Source organism: Hyperolius riggenbachi, chromosome 10 (genome assembly GCF_040937935.1).
Source record: "Hyperolius riggenbachi isolate aHypRig1 chromosome 10, aHypRig1.pri, whole genome shotgun sequence".
Classification (NCBI taxonomy): domain Eukaryota; kingdom Metazoa; phylum Chordata; class Amphibia; order Anura; family Hyperoliidae; genus Hyperolius; species Hyperolius riggenbachi.
The window spans coordinates 199,934,775-199,950,381 of record NC_090655.1 but is presented as its reverse complement, the minus strand read 5'-3'; the positions used below and the strand labels follow the sequence as shown (position 1 = coordinate 199,950,381).

The following is a 15,607-nucleotide window of genomic DNA, read 5'->3' as shown; positions in this document are numbered from 1 at the left end:
AAAGCCCACCGTAGGTCACGAGGTCCCCCGGTGTCTTCCTGACTCATCTCCCGGTCCTGCTGGTGGCTCTGATAATTGGCGTTTTCTGCTTGAGGTCGCCAGTACGAGGCCCCGCTACGCATCATCACGCCGTCCTGTGCATGTGCTGTTCTCTAACTATGAACCACATATGCCGCAGAACTCTCATGACGGCGGGCGTGATGATGCATAGCGTGCGCCACTAGGACTCGTACTTCAGGCCGAAGTCGCCGATTAACGGAGCCGCCAGCGGGAGTGGGAGAGGAGCCTACGCAGTGGCGTAGCAATAGGGGGTGCAGAGGGCGTACATTTGAAATCGGCGCCAGTACACTTGGGCGCAGGATAGAGCCGGTATATGGCTGTGATCCTGCTTCTGCGCAAGTTCGGCCCGTATTAATTACTATTCCCCCTCCAGGCTGCCATGGATAGTGGGGGAATGAAATAATTTGGCTTAGGAAATAACTGGAATGATCACAGCTCGGCAACAGCCGACCAAAACCTGCAGCGAGTGACACGGGCGCGCTTCTAGCGTTCTCGGTGTCGCACAGATACCAAACATGTGCATCTTGTGGTATCCCAAGGCAGATCACACTGTTGCTTGTTTTTAGATAATGGTAGGAACATTCTGATTGGTTCCACCACACACAAATCATTACTAATAATGGTCTGCTAATTTTGTAATGGCTAGCCTCGACAGAAACTGATTAATTTAGTAAAATGTCTGAAGGACTTATTCTTTCATATAAAGGCGAATTAAAAGTCATTCTCTCTAACTCTCTACCTCCCCTCAGGCTAGATGCAGGAATGTGAATGGGTCCTAATGAGTTTACGACCCGGATCTGTTCCTCTCCTTATCTTTAAAACTAGGATAGGAGACTTCCTGGAGAATCTTTATTGCCCCCCTTTTAGATAACCTTTTTCCTGTGTGGATGGTCTGGTTTTAGGGTGAATGGCTTCTCTCAGTAAGTACAACACAAACATTCACATCCCCCATTGCAGGGCTGGTGAGCTGGAAGAACACTCATTTTCCAAAAGCAGGCTAATGCATTTAAAGGGGCTCTCCAGCTCATAGTTTGAGCACCTTTACATGCGCTTGCTGCAATGGCGTTCGCGGAATCGTGACAGGGTGAAATGACTAGCAGGACAGGAGAAGGGGAGGGGGGTGGACACACAGAGAAGGGGAGAAGATGGACAGAGGCAGGGAGTGGACAGAGAAGGAAGGAGGGACGAGCAGAGAGCAGAAATGTTTGTTTGCGCACAATACCCACATGCTGCACTCATATGCTTTACATATATTTCACCTATATGTTCATCTGTATACTCTGAATGAAAACCTCGCACAGTGAAATTAAGCATTCCCCAAAGCATTCCCAGAAGATAAGTGCAGCTGTTTAGAGCAGTGCAGGAGGATCATATTGCACAGCAATCACAGTGCCTGCAAAGTTACTGAGCTGTGCTGAGCTGAGCCAAAAGCTTCCAATTTGTTCACTGTGCATAACTACGGAACAGACAGAATATAATGAGCAGCACATTGCAGCCAGTATGTGTGCTCTACACATATCTGGCAGTGGCACCCATGTCCCCTCTCTCTCATCTACCTGTCCCTGGCTCCCCTCCAACAGAGCGATCCACCTCTGCTCTGCTTCCAGGACCCCGCTGCCCGCTGAGAGGGGGGGTGTGTTGCTCCTGGCCCCGCCCCCTTTGCGATCCAAATCACTCATTTTGATGATTCGGATGATTCGACTCACAAAATAGATTCGGATCAAAGATCCGAATCGTACATGATCCGGACAACACTAATTGACATTTCAGATGATGCTGGGCTCTCTACCAAGCAGTTTGTGTATGCAGGGAGTAGGATGAACTGGAGCTGGATAATGATTGCAGTTAGAGAAGGTTTTCCAGCTGCTAATAATCAATTAGCACCAGATCAATGACATGGAAATTTATTTTTGTGTTGCACCTTGATGCAGATTGAAATGCAGCAGGATCAATCAATCCAAATCTGCTGCAATTGATTGATTCAGTTTCAGGGCCAGTGCACACCAAAAAGCTCTAGCATGATTGCAAACGCGCAACGCTTTTTGAAGTGATTTTTCAGAGCGATTCTAGCAGAGCCGGGACAAGGTCCTCCAGCACCCAAGTCTGAGATACCAAAGTGCGCCCCCCATCCCAGCCATCACACACTGATTGCTATTAGACTTAGGGTGGCCATACATGGTACAATTTTTCATTTTTTTTCGATTAGATAATTTAGTTCGATTATTCCGTTAGATCGAATATACAGATTGGTACTTATCCGTTAGCTGGGCGCATCCTCTAGGTGGCGACAAAACTCCACCAGAGTTACATCTTTCCCTACTATCCATGTCGGCCTGGAGGGAGAATAGTAATTAGCGCCACCTGCCGGATGCGCCCGGCTAACGGATAAGTACCTACAGATTTTTCAAGCATGTCCGATCTGATTTTTCTCGAAAAAACTTGATAATCGTTCCAATTTCTTGATCGAAAAAAATATATTTTCAACTTTCATTCGATTCGATCATTTAGATCGAATTAACGGGGTAATCGAACGCTTTTATTGTACCATGTATGGCCACCATAAGAGGCGCCCCAGGGCCCCCAACACCTTAGTCTCTAGTTGTCTGGCTTGCAGTCACTGCCATGTATACCCTTTTCTTATTTCTCTCTGCTTCAAACACAATAGGGGAATGACAGCTGAGTGAGTTGTGCCCCCCTCCTACACTGAGCCCTGAGGCTGGGACCGGTGCTGGATTATAGGCATGTGCTTAGTGATTTTCTAATCGTGCCTAGCAATTTTTGGAGCGTTTGTTTAGCAGTTTTTATTTTTTGTTACAGTAGAGCTGGAACCGAACAGCTTCTGTAACAAAAACGCTTGGAAAATCGCTCTGTTCTAGTGCTTTTTAAAGCAATTTTCCACTTTCCTATACTTAACATTGAGGCTGAATCGCCTCAGAAAAGTGCTGTAGGACTGTTGTGATCCATCCCATTCAAATACATTAGCCAAGTGCTTTTCAAAGCCCTAGCGTTTTTAAAAGCACTCAGAAGCGGGGGATGGGGGATGCAGTTTATTAAGGGCGCTTTCACAGGAATGGCTGATAGCACTCTAAAGTAAACAAAGTGTGCCCAATTTAGCTTTGGCCTCTTTTCCGATGGACAGGTGATAGGCAGTGAAATGCCTCCCAAACTCTCACAACTGCTTGCTGCTCCTGATAACTGCTCACTGCTGCCTGGTAAGTGGTAACTGCTTGCTGAGTACACAGTTCAACTGTCCATAGAAAAGAGGCCTTACCTAGGGTCTTCTTCTAGCCTCCTTTAGCTTTTCTGGTCCCTTGCTGACATTCTACTCTAATCTCTGCAGCAGCTTTGCTCTTCCAAAAGCAAGGCAGGTTTTGCAGTCGGGGGGATCACATGTGGTCTCTCCTTATGCAGAATAAGGCCTCTTTTCCCATGGACTGTTGAGCTGTGTCCTCAGCAAGCAGTTACTAGGTAGCAGTGAGCAGTTGTGAGAGTCTGAGAGGCATTTCCCTGCCTACCAACAGTCTGTGGAAAAGAGGCCTAACACCAGTAGTGACAGTTCATGTTAATCCATGGGCTGGTCCACATCTAATGCCGCTCACACATGCGGTGCAAATAACTTGCTACATGCAGCCTAATCTCGCACACCGCATGCCATTCCCACTGATTACAGTCAGCTAAGTGTTAAAGAAGTGTGCGGAAAATGTTTAGTAAACGAAAAAAATAGCAGAAAACCACTGTCCTTTTTGCCCACAAAAGTGTGAACTCTCCTATGTACACATGCTAAACAAATGTCAACATTAAAGGAGTACAATCCTGGCCAAAAGTTTTGAGACTGTCAAAAATATTGGAAATTAGAAAAGTTGGTGCTTAAGTTTTTATAATAGCAATTTGCATATACTCCAGAATGTTATGAAGAGTGTTCAGATGAATTGCATAGTCCTTCTTTGCCATGAAAATTAACTGAATCCCCAAAAAACCTTTCCACTGCATTTCATTGCTGTCATTAAAGGACCTGCTGAGATCATTTCAGTAATCGTCTTGTTAGCTCAGGTGAGAATGTTGACTGGAGATCATTATGTCAGGCTGATTGGATTAGAATGACAGACTTGACATGTTAAAGAGACTCTGTAACAACAAAAACCTCCCCTGGGGGGTACTCACCTCGGGTGGGGGAAGCCTCCGGATCCTAATGAGGCTTCCCACGCCGTCCTCTGTCCCACGGGGGTCTCGCCGCAGCCCTCCGAACAGCCGGCGACTGTGCCGACTGTCAGTTCAATATTTACCTTTGCTGGCTCCAGCGGGGGCGCTGTGGCGACTTTCGGCACGGAAATAGACGGAAATACCCGATCTCCGTCGGGTCCGCTCTACTGCGCAGGCGCCGGAAACTTGCGCCTGCGCAGTAGAGCAGACCCGACGGCGATCGGGTATTTCCGCCTACTTCGGCGCCGAGAGGCATCAGAGCGCCTGCGCAGGAGCCAGGAAGGTAAATAATGACGTCACCGCTGCCCGGACTGCACGGAGGGCTACAGCGAGACCCCCGAGGGACGCAGGACGGCGTGGGAAGCCTCATTAGGATCCTGAGGCTTCCCCCACCCGAGGTGAGTACCCCCCAGGGGCCGTTTTGGCGTTACAGTTCCTCTTTAAAGAGACTCCGTAACAAAAATTGCATCCTGTTTTTTATCATCCTACAAGTTCCAAAAGCTATTCTAATGTGTTCTGGCTTACTGCAGCACGTTCTACTATCACCATCTCTGTAATAAATCAACTTATCTCTCTCTTGTCAGACTTGTCAGCCTGTGTCTGGAAGGCTGCCAAGTTCTTCAGTGTTGTGGTTCTGTGATGCATCTCCCCCTCCAGGCCCCTCTCTGCACACTGCCTGTGTATTATTTAGAATAGGGCAGCTTCTCTCTTCTCTCTTATCTTTTACAAGCTGGATAAATCCTCCTCTGAGCTGGCTGGGCTTTCACATACTGAGGAATTACATACAGGCAGAGCTGTCTGCACTCTGCAGGAAGAAACAGCCTGACACTTCAGTGGAAGATAGCTGCAGGGGGAAAGAAACACACAAATGATCTCTTGAGATTCAAAAGGAAGGGTGTATACAGCCTGCTTGTGTATGGATGTATTTTCTATGTGTGGACATACTGTAGATCAACCTACTTCCTGTTTTGGTGGCCATTTTGTTTGTTTATAAACAAACTTTTTAAAACTGTTTTTAACCACTTTTAATGCGGCGAGGAGCGGCGAAATTGTGACAGAGGGTAATAGGAGAGGTCCCCTAACGCACTGGTATGTTTACTTTTGTGCGATTTTAACAATACAGATTCTCTTTAAAAGGAGGGTGATGCTTGAAATTATTGATCTTCCATTGTTAACCATGGTGACCAGCAAAGAATCGCATGCAGCCATCATTGTGTTGCATAAAAATGGCTTCACAGGCAAGGATATTGTGGCTACTAAGATTGCACCTAAATCAACAATTTATAGGATCATCAAGAACTTAAAAGATAGAGGTTCAATTCTTGTTAAGAAGGCTTCAGGGCATCCAAGTCCAGAAAGCGCCAGGATCGTCTCCTAAAGAGGATTCAGCTGCGGGATCAGAGTGCAACCAGTGCAGAGGTTGCTCAGGAATGGCAGCAGGCAAGTGTGAGCGCATCTGGAAGCACAGTGAGGCGAAGACTTTTGGAAGATGGCCTGATATCAAGAAGGGCAGCAAAGAAGTCACTTCTCTCCCAAAAAAACATCAGGGACAGATTAATCTTCTGCAGAAAGTATGGTGAATGGACTGCTGAGGACTGGGGCAAAGTCATATTCTCAGATGAAGCACCTTTCCGATTCTTTGGGGCATCTGGAAAAAGGCTTGTCGGGAGAAGAAAAGGTGAGCGCTACCATCAGTCCTGTGTCATGCCAATAGTAAAGCATCCTTAGACCATTCACGTGTGTGGTTGCTTCTCATCCAAGGGAGTGAACTCACTCACAATTTTGCCAAAAACCACAGCCATGAATAAAGAATGGTACCAAAACACCCTCCAAAAGCAACTTCTTCCAACAATCCAACAACAGTTTGGTGAAGAGCAATGCATTTTCCAGCACGATGGAGCACCGTGTCATAAGGCAAAAGTGATAACTAAGTGGCTCGGGGACCAAAACGTTGAAATTTGGGGTCCATGGCCTGGAAACTCCCCAGATCTTAATCCCATTGAGAACTTGTGGTCATTCTTCAAGAGGCAGGTGGACAAACAAAAAACAACTAATTCTTAGAAATTTAAAGAAGTGATTATAAAAGAATGGGTTGCTATCAGTTAGGATTTGGCCCAGAAGTTGATTGAGAGCATGCCCAGCCGTATTGCAGAGGTCCTGAAAAAGAAGGGCGAACACTGCAAATACTGACTCTTTGCATAAATCTCATGTAAATTGTCAATAAAAGCCTTTTAAACGTATGAAGTGCTTATAATTATATTTCAGTACATTACATAAACAATCAAAACAAAGATCTAAAAGCAGTTTAACAGCAAACTTTGTGAAAACTCATATTTTTGACAGTCTCAAAACTTTTGGCCAGGATTGTACTGTAGGGGGAAAAAAGTTGAACTTACCTGGGGCTTCTAATGGTCCCTCGCAGACGTCCTGTGCTCGCGTAGCCACTCCCCAATGCTCCGGTCCCCGCCTCCAGTTCACTTGTGGAATTTACGACTTTAAAGTCGGAAAACCACTGCACCTGCTCAGCCGCGCCCTTGCTCCCACTTTAAAGTCGAAAATTCCAGAAGTAAACCGGAGGCGGGAACAGGAGCATCGGTGAGTGGCTGTGCGGGCACAGGATGTCTGCAAGGGACCATTAGAAGCCCCAGTTACAGAGAAACTCTGACCAAGAATTGAACTTTATCCCAATCAGTAGCTGATACCTCCTTTACATGAGAAATCTATTCCTTTTCACAAACAGACCATCAGGGGGCGCTGTGTGACTGATATTGTGGTGAAAGCCCTCCCACAAGAAACTATGAGGACTGTGGTACTCCTGGCAGTTTCCTGTCTGTGAACCTTGCTGCATTGTCGGAAATAGCTGTTTACAGCTGTTTCCATCTGCTAAAAAAAGCATGCAGCAGCTACATCACCTGCCAACAGTAAAAATGTCACCATGTAATAAATGTCAAAATGTAAATCAGGGATTTAAAAGATTTTACAATGGGCAAACACTGACTAAATCATTTATACCTAAATATTGTAAAAATGAAGCACTTTTTTATTACATTATTTTCACTGGAGTTCCTCTTTAAGTTCAACTCTTTTTTTCCCCCCCTACAGTAGTCCTTTAACCATCAGTAGGCAATCAGGGCACCACTATGTGGCACAAGCACTGTACAGACACTATGCTCGGCTGTATACTGTTTAATAGGGAAGAGTAGAGGGTTGAGGCCAGCACACCTGCAAGCAATGTGAGATGTCGCGGGGTAAGCAGCAAAACAGTACATGGCCGTGTCAGTTAGCAATCTGGTGGGATGGATCACTAAACATTGGGAGCAACTATCCAGATGCTAGATTTTTAGCTGAACATCGTCTAATGTGTATATGAGGTTTTAAGGCCCTTTCACACTGGCGCGATGCATTGCGGCAAATTGCCACACTGCTACCGTAGCCTAATGAAACCCTATGGGGAAGTTCAGACTTCCCACGTTGCGGCATGCTGCGCTGGAAGTGCTCAATTTAACGTTAGTGCATACTTACGTTACCGTGCGGCGATCAATGTCACCTTGGAAGTCATGTTAGTCTATGGCGACGTAGGTTTTTAAAAAAAAAATTTGGCGTCACGGCGCCATTTTTACAGTACGCTTCCGTGCACTTCCGCATACCCGAAGCAGGAAGTGACTGCAAGCACGCATCACTTCCTACTTGGCCAATTGCCAGGCAGGGAACACCGTGTACTAACACGGTGTTCCCTGAAGGCCTGTTTTAATCGCTACCCCCAATTTACAGTGTGAAACCAGCCTCAGACTATGGTAAAGATTACGCAGTGAGCTCCTCTAAAGCACAATTTGTGATATGTACAAAGGTACAGAGCACTGCAGAACATGTCAGTAGTGTTTAAATACATAAACTCACGCTATATACAGTACACTGCACTATGTATGACTTTTAATATACGCAATGAGACACTCAAAAACAATCAGACATGAAAGCAGTATTTTGTGCTTCCCAATGTGAATAGTAACATGGGCATTCTATGAGAAACTACTTATTACTCTGGATTGCGAGACATACACACTGAAAAATGCTGCTGCTAAATTTCATTTTTAGCAGCAAAGGCAGGCATATAAAAAATGGGGGGTCAGTCAGAATTAGGCATCAATAGAGGACGGGTTTCAAGTGAGCATAGAGTTTGGTTTAGCAATAGTAAAATATTGGTAAAAATTTCTAGCTATCTTACTAGCAGCTATCCCAGATGACTAAATTACTGCGGCACCCTTTTTACATGTAGGCATTGCAAGTACCTCATAAGCCTAACTAAAGTACCTTCTGGGATATTTGTAGCACATGTTAAGAACCTGGTCTGCAAGACCCAGCTATGGTGTACACTTTTTAATTTGGGTACTAGGTGAGGCTGATGGAATATTGGCTTTGTGGAGGTACTTTTGTCGGGGTTCTTGTTGCTCCTCCTCATTCAGCTATCTCTAAACAATTGAGAGAAGGGGGAACTCAATGATCTTCGTAGTACACCAAGAAATTTGTACACCAAGCACTCTGTATATGGATAATAAAATTGCCCTCAGAAGTTGCAAAGGATGCGACCATCAATCTTAGCCTATGGAGGAACACCAGGCCCCGCCCTGGTTAGGTCCCTGGAACCTCCAGACTCCAATGGCTCCCAAATATATAAATAAGACAGTATAAAAGGGGAGGTAATGTTGGATTATAGGCCTGAAAGATAAATCGAATTTAAATCAAAATCGTGATCACCAAGCTCACAATTTCGGAATTGTCAAAGTGGCAATTTCTGAGATGATGTCATTTCCACATGGGGGAAGCTTGAATAAGCAGCTTCAAACTTCCCCCAAGTGTCAGCGCGTGCGGCCCGCAGCATCGGCAGTATTGGACATACTTTCTGACAGGAGTCGAGCACTTTCTATCCTCTCTCGCCATCTGCCGGCTCTTGTGCACGGCATACTTCCTGGTTCCTGTATGTCACATGACACAGAAAGTATGCCGTGCATTAGAGCCTGCAGGTGGCGAAGTGGACAGACTGGCATCGCTGGACTCGTGCTGGAAGGTATGCCCAGCACAGCTGCAGCTTGGGGGACAGGGGACACAGAGAGACACCCAGAGGGCGCACAAAGAGAGAGAGGGGGACCGAGAGGCACAGAGGAAAACAAAGCTTGATTTGAAGGAAATCGTAAATCGAATCAAAATCGTGATTTCGGACAGAATTTTTTCCTACAATCGTTCAGGCCTATTGGATTATCTCCCTCAGAAGATACACAACAGTCATACAAGGTGGACTTTTTTATTAATTTTATTGCACAAAAAATACTAGGACAACACGTGTCCTTTGATTATTATACTTCTTCGGGTCTATGACAGTAAACGTGCCATGGCTTGGGTATGTTAGGGCTCCTATACCCCTGCATTGCAACAGAATGCATCGCTAACCTGCAGGCATTAACATACCTATCTATACAGCCATGGCCCCATTCCCTGCCGGGTGGCTGGCTTAACACGCAATACTCTGCTTGAAGAACAGCTAACCTATGCTAGTGACAAATTTAAAATAATGTATTAAAATAAAGCCTTTTGTTGTATAGATCTGAACTAAGGAGATTACATTTTATCAGCAGTGGGATTGTACTTTAAGTATAAAGCGTTTCCTTCTTTCTCAGACGACAGTTCGACGTGAGAAGAGGCGACTTCTAGATGCACAGCGAGGAAAGTGCCGAATACGGCTGGGCTCCCATCTTGATGAGTGGTGTGCGCTAAAAGATCACTTGGGTTTTGCGCAGCACGCACAGCTGGCCAAGTTCCTGCTAGATAGGTGAGAGGAACAACGCTGAGCTTAAAGTGACACTGAAGTGAAAAAAAAAACATATGATATAATGAGTTATATGTGCATACCACCACACAAATTTATGAGATAAGGAATGGGGACACTTTAAGACACTCCCCTGCCACACCTCTAACCACACCCCCACCACAGCACTCACCACGCGTAACACAAAGAGTTCAGAATCAAAAGATGTAGTTTTACCATTCAAACCACACTGGTCCTTTTTATCATTGCTGTTTTTTTCTTTATTTTAACACTTGAAAATAAATACAAATTTAATTGATGGGAATAAAGTTTAGAGTCAGTTAAACACATTTTTAGTAGAAAAATACATGTACTTACATAGATCTGTACATCAGTCCTCAAAGAGGGACAAATGAGGAACACAATGGGACAGAGGAATTGGGTTCCCAAATAGGGACTGTTCCTCCAAAAGAGGGACAGTTGGGAGCTATGATATGTGTAGTACAGATAATTATTAGAACATTAGTAGAAAAGAAAAGTCTCATATTTTTATTTTCAGTTATGTATCTTTTTTTTTTTTTATAACATTGCATCATTCTGTCATATTTGCAGTTTACAAACAACTCTGTATTTTAAACTATAAAACAGAGCAGAGCCAATGACCCTTTGAACTCCCTGCAGTAAGTCCTTATCTGAAGCTGTTTTTCACTGTTTCTTTGATGTATAAGTGTTTCAGAAAATAGGACTGTCTCTGGAGAGCTCAGAAAAGCTCTTTTGCATAGATAACAATGAAAGTATTTTTTTTAACTCTTCCTGTACTGGAAACAATATGAGACTCTTTCCTTTGTTCTATTTCTTGGCTGTAATACACATACAATTCATTATATCACAAGTTTATTTTCACTTTAGATTCCCTATAAAACAGCAGCAAACCCCTGCTTACAAAAAGAATTCCACTAACATAACTCTTGTATAGTGTCAGAAAACTGTACCCTTTTGATTTAAATAGAAAAACACAAAATTGTTACAGGCTTTACCATACCTGCAATAGCCATATAGGATTAAAAATATGGTCACTCTGCCATTGAAACAGAGAAATAGCATGGCTGCCACCAACACCCAGACAGCTTGTGGCAGTCCAACTTGATTTTAAAGAGATCCTGTATAAAAAAAAAATGTCCCCTGAGGGGTACTTGCCTCGGGAGGGGGAAGCCTCTGGGTCCCAATGAGACTTCCCCCATCCCTGTGGCTGTAGGCAATCCAGCGCTGGCTCCCCCGAAGCGTCCCGCAATCCTCCAAAAAAAAGGCTTGATATATTTACTTTCCCTGGCTCCAGTGGGTGGCGCTGTTGCGGCTCTCAGCACGGAAACAGTTGGAAATAGCTGATCTCTGTCGGGTCCGCTCTACTGCGCAGGCGACAGCGATCTTCTATTTCCGCCTGTCTCCGAGCGGAGAGCCGATATTACGCCTGCGCTGGAGCCGGGAAGGTAAATACTTACATCCCCGCTATTCGGAGGGGCACTGCAAGACCGCCGTGGGACACAGGAGGACAGGGGAAGCTTCGATAGGATCCATAATGATTTCCATTAAAAATGTTGTTTTCCATTTTTTTTCAACCAAGAAATATTGATTGATTTTTTTTTGATATTGTGACATAGTAAGTGGTGTCTTACCACTCAAATACTTTGTCACAATAACTTCCGTAATGGAAAATTCTGGTTGATCTTTAGAAAAAAATTGAATCGTTTATGGTGACTTGTTTTGTTTATTTATTTATTTATTTTTTTTTACTCAGTACAGTCAGTCAAGAAAATTGATTCCATTTAAAAGGTCTTATGCTAGATACACACCATACAATTTTTTGGGCAGATTTACCTGTCAGATTGATTATTTCCAACATGTCCGATCTGAATTTTGATAGTTTTTTAAATTTTCAGAACGTTTTTAACCACTTGTACCTTCAGTCGTTTTTCATCTTATGCATGCAAGCAATTTTCACCTCCCATTCATTGGCCAATAACTTTATCACTACTTATCACAATGAATTGATCTATACAGGTATCTTGTATTTTTCCACCACCAATTAGGCTTTCTTTGGGTGGTACATTTTGATAAGAATTATGTTTTTCTAAATGCATTTTAACAGGAATATTAAGAAAAAAAATGGAACCCATTCTTTATTTCTCAGTTTTTAGCCATTATAGCTTTAAAATAATACATACTACCATTATTAAAACCCACGGTTTTTATTTGGCCATTTGTCCCAGTTAATAAACCATTTAAATTATGTCCCTATCACAATGTATGGCGCCAATATTTTATTTGGAAATAAAGGTGCATTTTTTAGTTTTGTGTCCATCACTACTTACAAGCTTATAATTTTTAAAAAATATTAGTTGTATACCCTCTTCACATGCATATTAAAAAAAGTTCAGACCCTTAGGTAACTATTTATGTTTGTTTGTTTTTTAATTGTAGTTTTTTAATTTATTTTTTTAGTTAAAAATTTTATTGGGTATTTTTTGGGTGTGGGAGGTAAACAGTTAATTTTAAATGTAATTTATTGTGTCTTTTTGTACTAAAAATGTATGTGCATGTAGTTTTACGATTTGGCCACAAGATGGCCACAGTGCGATTTTTTTTTTTTTTTTTTTTTCTATAGGAACTACAAGGAGGACGTGATTTTTTTTTTTTTTTCAGAAAGACTGCGGCCTCTGAAAATAAGCCGTCGGTTTTTCTACCGAGGACTTAAATGAGGGGTCCCCAAACGTTTTCAGTTGAGGCCGGGTCAACATACTTCAGACTGCTGGGGGGCCGGAGTATACATAAAATGATGCAGAAGTCTTTGAGGGCCAGACAGTGAAGCATACCCAGGTGACAACCTGCAGTCCAATTGGACAGCAGTGTCACCTACCTGACGTGATTGGAAACCAGCGAATGACTGCTTTCTGGCTTCCATGTGGATGGGTGGTGCCAGCATTGCTATTCTATATGCGGACCACCAATATTTAAAGATGTAGCTGACTACATCTATAAGTAATACATTTTGTGTGTGTGGGGGGGCCAGTAAAAAAGCCTCAGGGGGCCACATTCGGCCCGCGGGCCTTAGTTCGAGGACCACTCACTTAAATCAATGAATGTGAACAATGTTCCCATTCATTGAACTCCGGGCTACCGCGCCGGTGCGCGAACAAGCATCAGAGTAGCAACCTTTTGGACGTGAAAGTCACGTCCCAAAGGATAAAAGTGGTTGATCAGTTTTCATAGAACTGAACGAAAATTTATTGAAAAAAAAAAAAAAAAGCGGAAAATCAAAAAAACAACCAAAATTCAGATTGGACATATTGGAAATAATCGATTTGGCAGGTAAATCTGCCAGAAAATTGTATGGTGTGTACCTAGCATTAGAAAGGGAAAACTGTGTGTGGCTACCTTTCAGGGTGCCCATATACAAATTTTACCTGGCAGGTTTCATCACTGTGATTGAATCTCCCAGAAAGCAACACCCCAACATTGCCAACCGATCGTAATGTTGATTGTTGATTGATGTTGATTGATTTCTGTGCAAAATCAATCAAAACTATTGATTGCTTGAGTTGGAAAGATCTGGCTTGAGAAGGCACAGGGCGGGGTCGTGGCCAGTGGATGGATACCATCCAGGTACATGCTGCAGGGTCACGGAGAACAGGCAGCTGGCAGGAAAGTAGACAGGACACAGGAGGAGCGTGCCAGCAGACAGGTGAGTGCGCCTTCATGCCAACACTCTGCAGGGGGCCAGGGGTGGGCTTCTAGTCAGCCCTGCGTGGCGGCAGCAGTTCCATATATATATTTTATAGATATCAAGGTGAAATCCATTAAAAAAATCTATTTACAATGTGTGGCAGTAATAGATCCTTATCAAAGAGCGATCTATCTGTTGGTTTAATCTGGTGGCCATCTACTTGTGTATGGCCACCTGAAGATTAGTAATTGGGTGCTCATTAAACAAATATTAAGAGAACTTGTGCATGTTGCAGCTATTCTAAGAATTTGTAAAAATTCAAAATAGCCTCATCCAAGAGGAGAGGGTAAGGTTGACTACACACAGGAATCAGTACTCGATCCTTCGGGCGACAGTTCAGGTCCGTGTGCTGTACAGTCATGTCACTAGCCTATAGGCTAGCGATGTGTAGTATTGCTATGGAAGGATGAAGGAGCAGTTTCCAAATGATGGGTAAGGAGGAGATCAATGCACTTGGCAATATGGTACTCCGCATCGTCGGGGCCGCAGTACAAACACTAGATTCTGGACAGAGACTGCCCTGACACACCACTTAGGCTGAGGATCCTTGAGTTTGTCCACAAGGCTTAAGCCCCGTTTTACACAATCAATGATGAGACTCCTTAAAGTGTACCAGAGAGGCCATAAAAAAAAAAGATTTCATACTTACTGGGGCTTTCTCCAGCCCCATAAGTCCCTTGCTGCCCTCCTGCGTGCCTTCGTTCAAACGGAATCAGCCCTGTTAACTGCTTTAGCTGCGCCAGTTGGGCTCTTTTGTGTATGCGTGGAGATCCGCACATGTGCAGAAGACCCTGACTGATGCGACTAAAGCAGTTACAGGGGCTGATTGTGACTGAACAGAGGCACGTGGGAGGGAGGCAAGGGACTCAGTGGTGCTTATGGGGCTGGAGGAAGCCCCGGGTAAGCATCAAATCTTTCTTTTATGGCATCTCTGGTTTCCTTTAAATACGCTTTATCTTGTATTTCCACAACAGGGTTATTGATATTGTATGTGTATATGTTAATGGCACTGCCTGATCTCGTGTAATATGTACACAGTGCTGTTGTCTAATAAAATGTTTGTTGTTCTTTTGCAGTTATATGTCGACCACTAACCCAGAGTCTACTGGTAAGAGACATTCTGTATTTTTGTATAACTTGTTAGAATTATTACTTGTATAACCTCACATGAAACTAGTTTTCCATCAATGTTACAGCAGAAAAAACATTTTTTAGTAAATAAAGACTGCTCTCTTTTAAGTGTGAAACTGTTAATAAAATCCTTTTACTCCCAGTATAATATTTTTTTCAGTAAAATAACAGCGGCAGAAGATATTTGCAGTGTCTGTGTGGCAGGTCTCGAGGATGTACGTCATGAGAGAACAGCTACTGTTTTATCCACAGATTGGTGGGGAAGGGGGGGTGGTGCTGTGACTGCTCAAGTTGCCCATACAATACTCGATTTGCAACATTGGTCTCAAGATTGCTGCCGAAATGTAATTTCAATCAATTTCCAGCCAAAATCAATATAACCTATTCCAGCATGCTTGAAAGGTGGCAGTTGGGTGTGTGGCAGTAGCGACAATACATTTCCGCGTCACCTCTGGACCCCATGTGAAATGTGTTCCCCCAGGCTGTGCAAAGTATTGCAGTGGGGCTCACACTCCTCTATCTGCTGGTGCTCATCCTCCTCGCCACCAGGGGCCTGTACCCTGTGACCTGACGGCATGTATATGGACACGTACGTACCACCGCGTCACAGGGTACAGGCTGGTATCTATTAGAACTCT

The 15,607-nt window shown here is 43.8% G+C and overlaps 1 protein-coding gene across 3 annotated transcripts in view; it reads left to right on the top strand.

Annotated features, from left to right (window-relative positions):
• LOC137534219 (zinc finger protein 692-like) overlaps positions 1–15,607 on the top strand; it is a 49,167-nt gene that overhangs the window by 702 nt on the left and 32,858 nt on the right. For all 3 annotated transcript variants that reach the window (XM_068255625.1, XM_068255624.1, XM_068255626.1), the window contains exons 2-3: positions 9,930–10,081; positions 14,915–14,946. In XM_068255625.1, the coding sequence (XP_068111726.1) occupies positions 9,930–10,081; positions 14,915–14,946 (184 nt within the window). The remainder of the gene's footprint in view (positions 1–9,929; positions 10,082–14,914; positions 14,947–15,607) is intronic.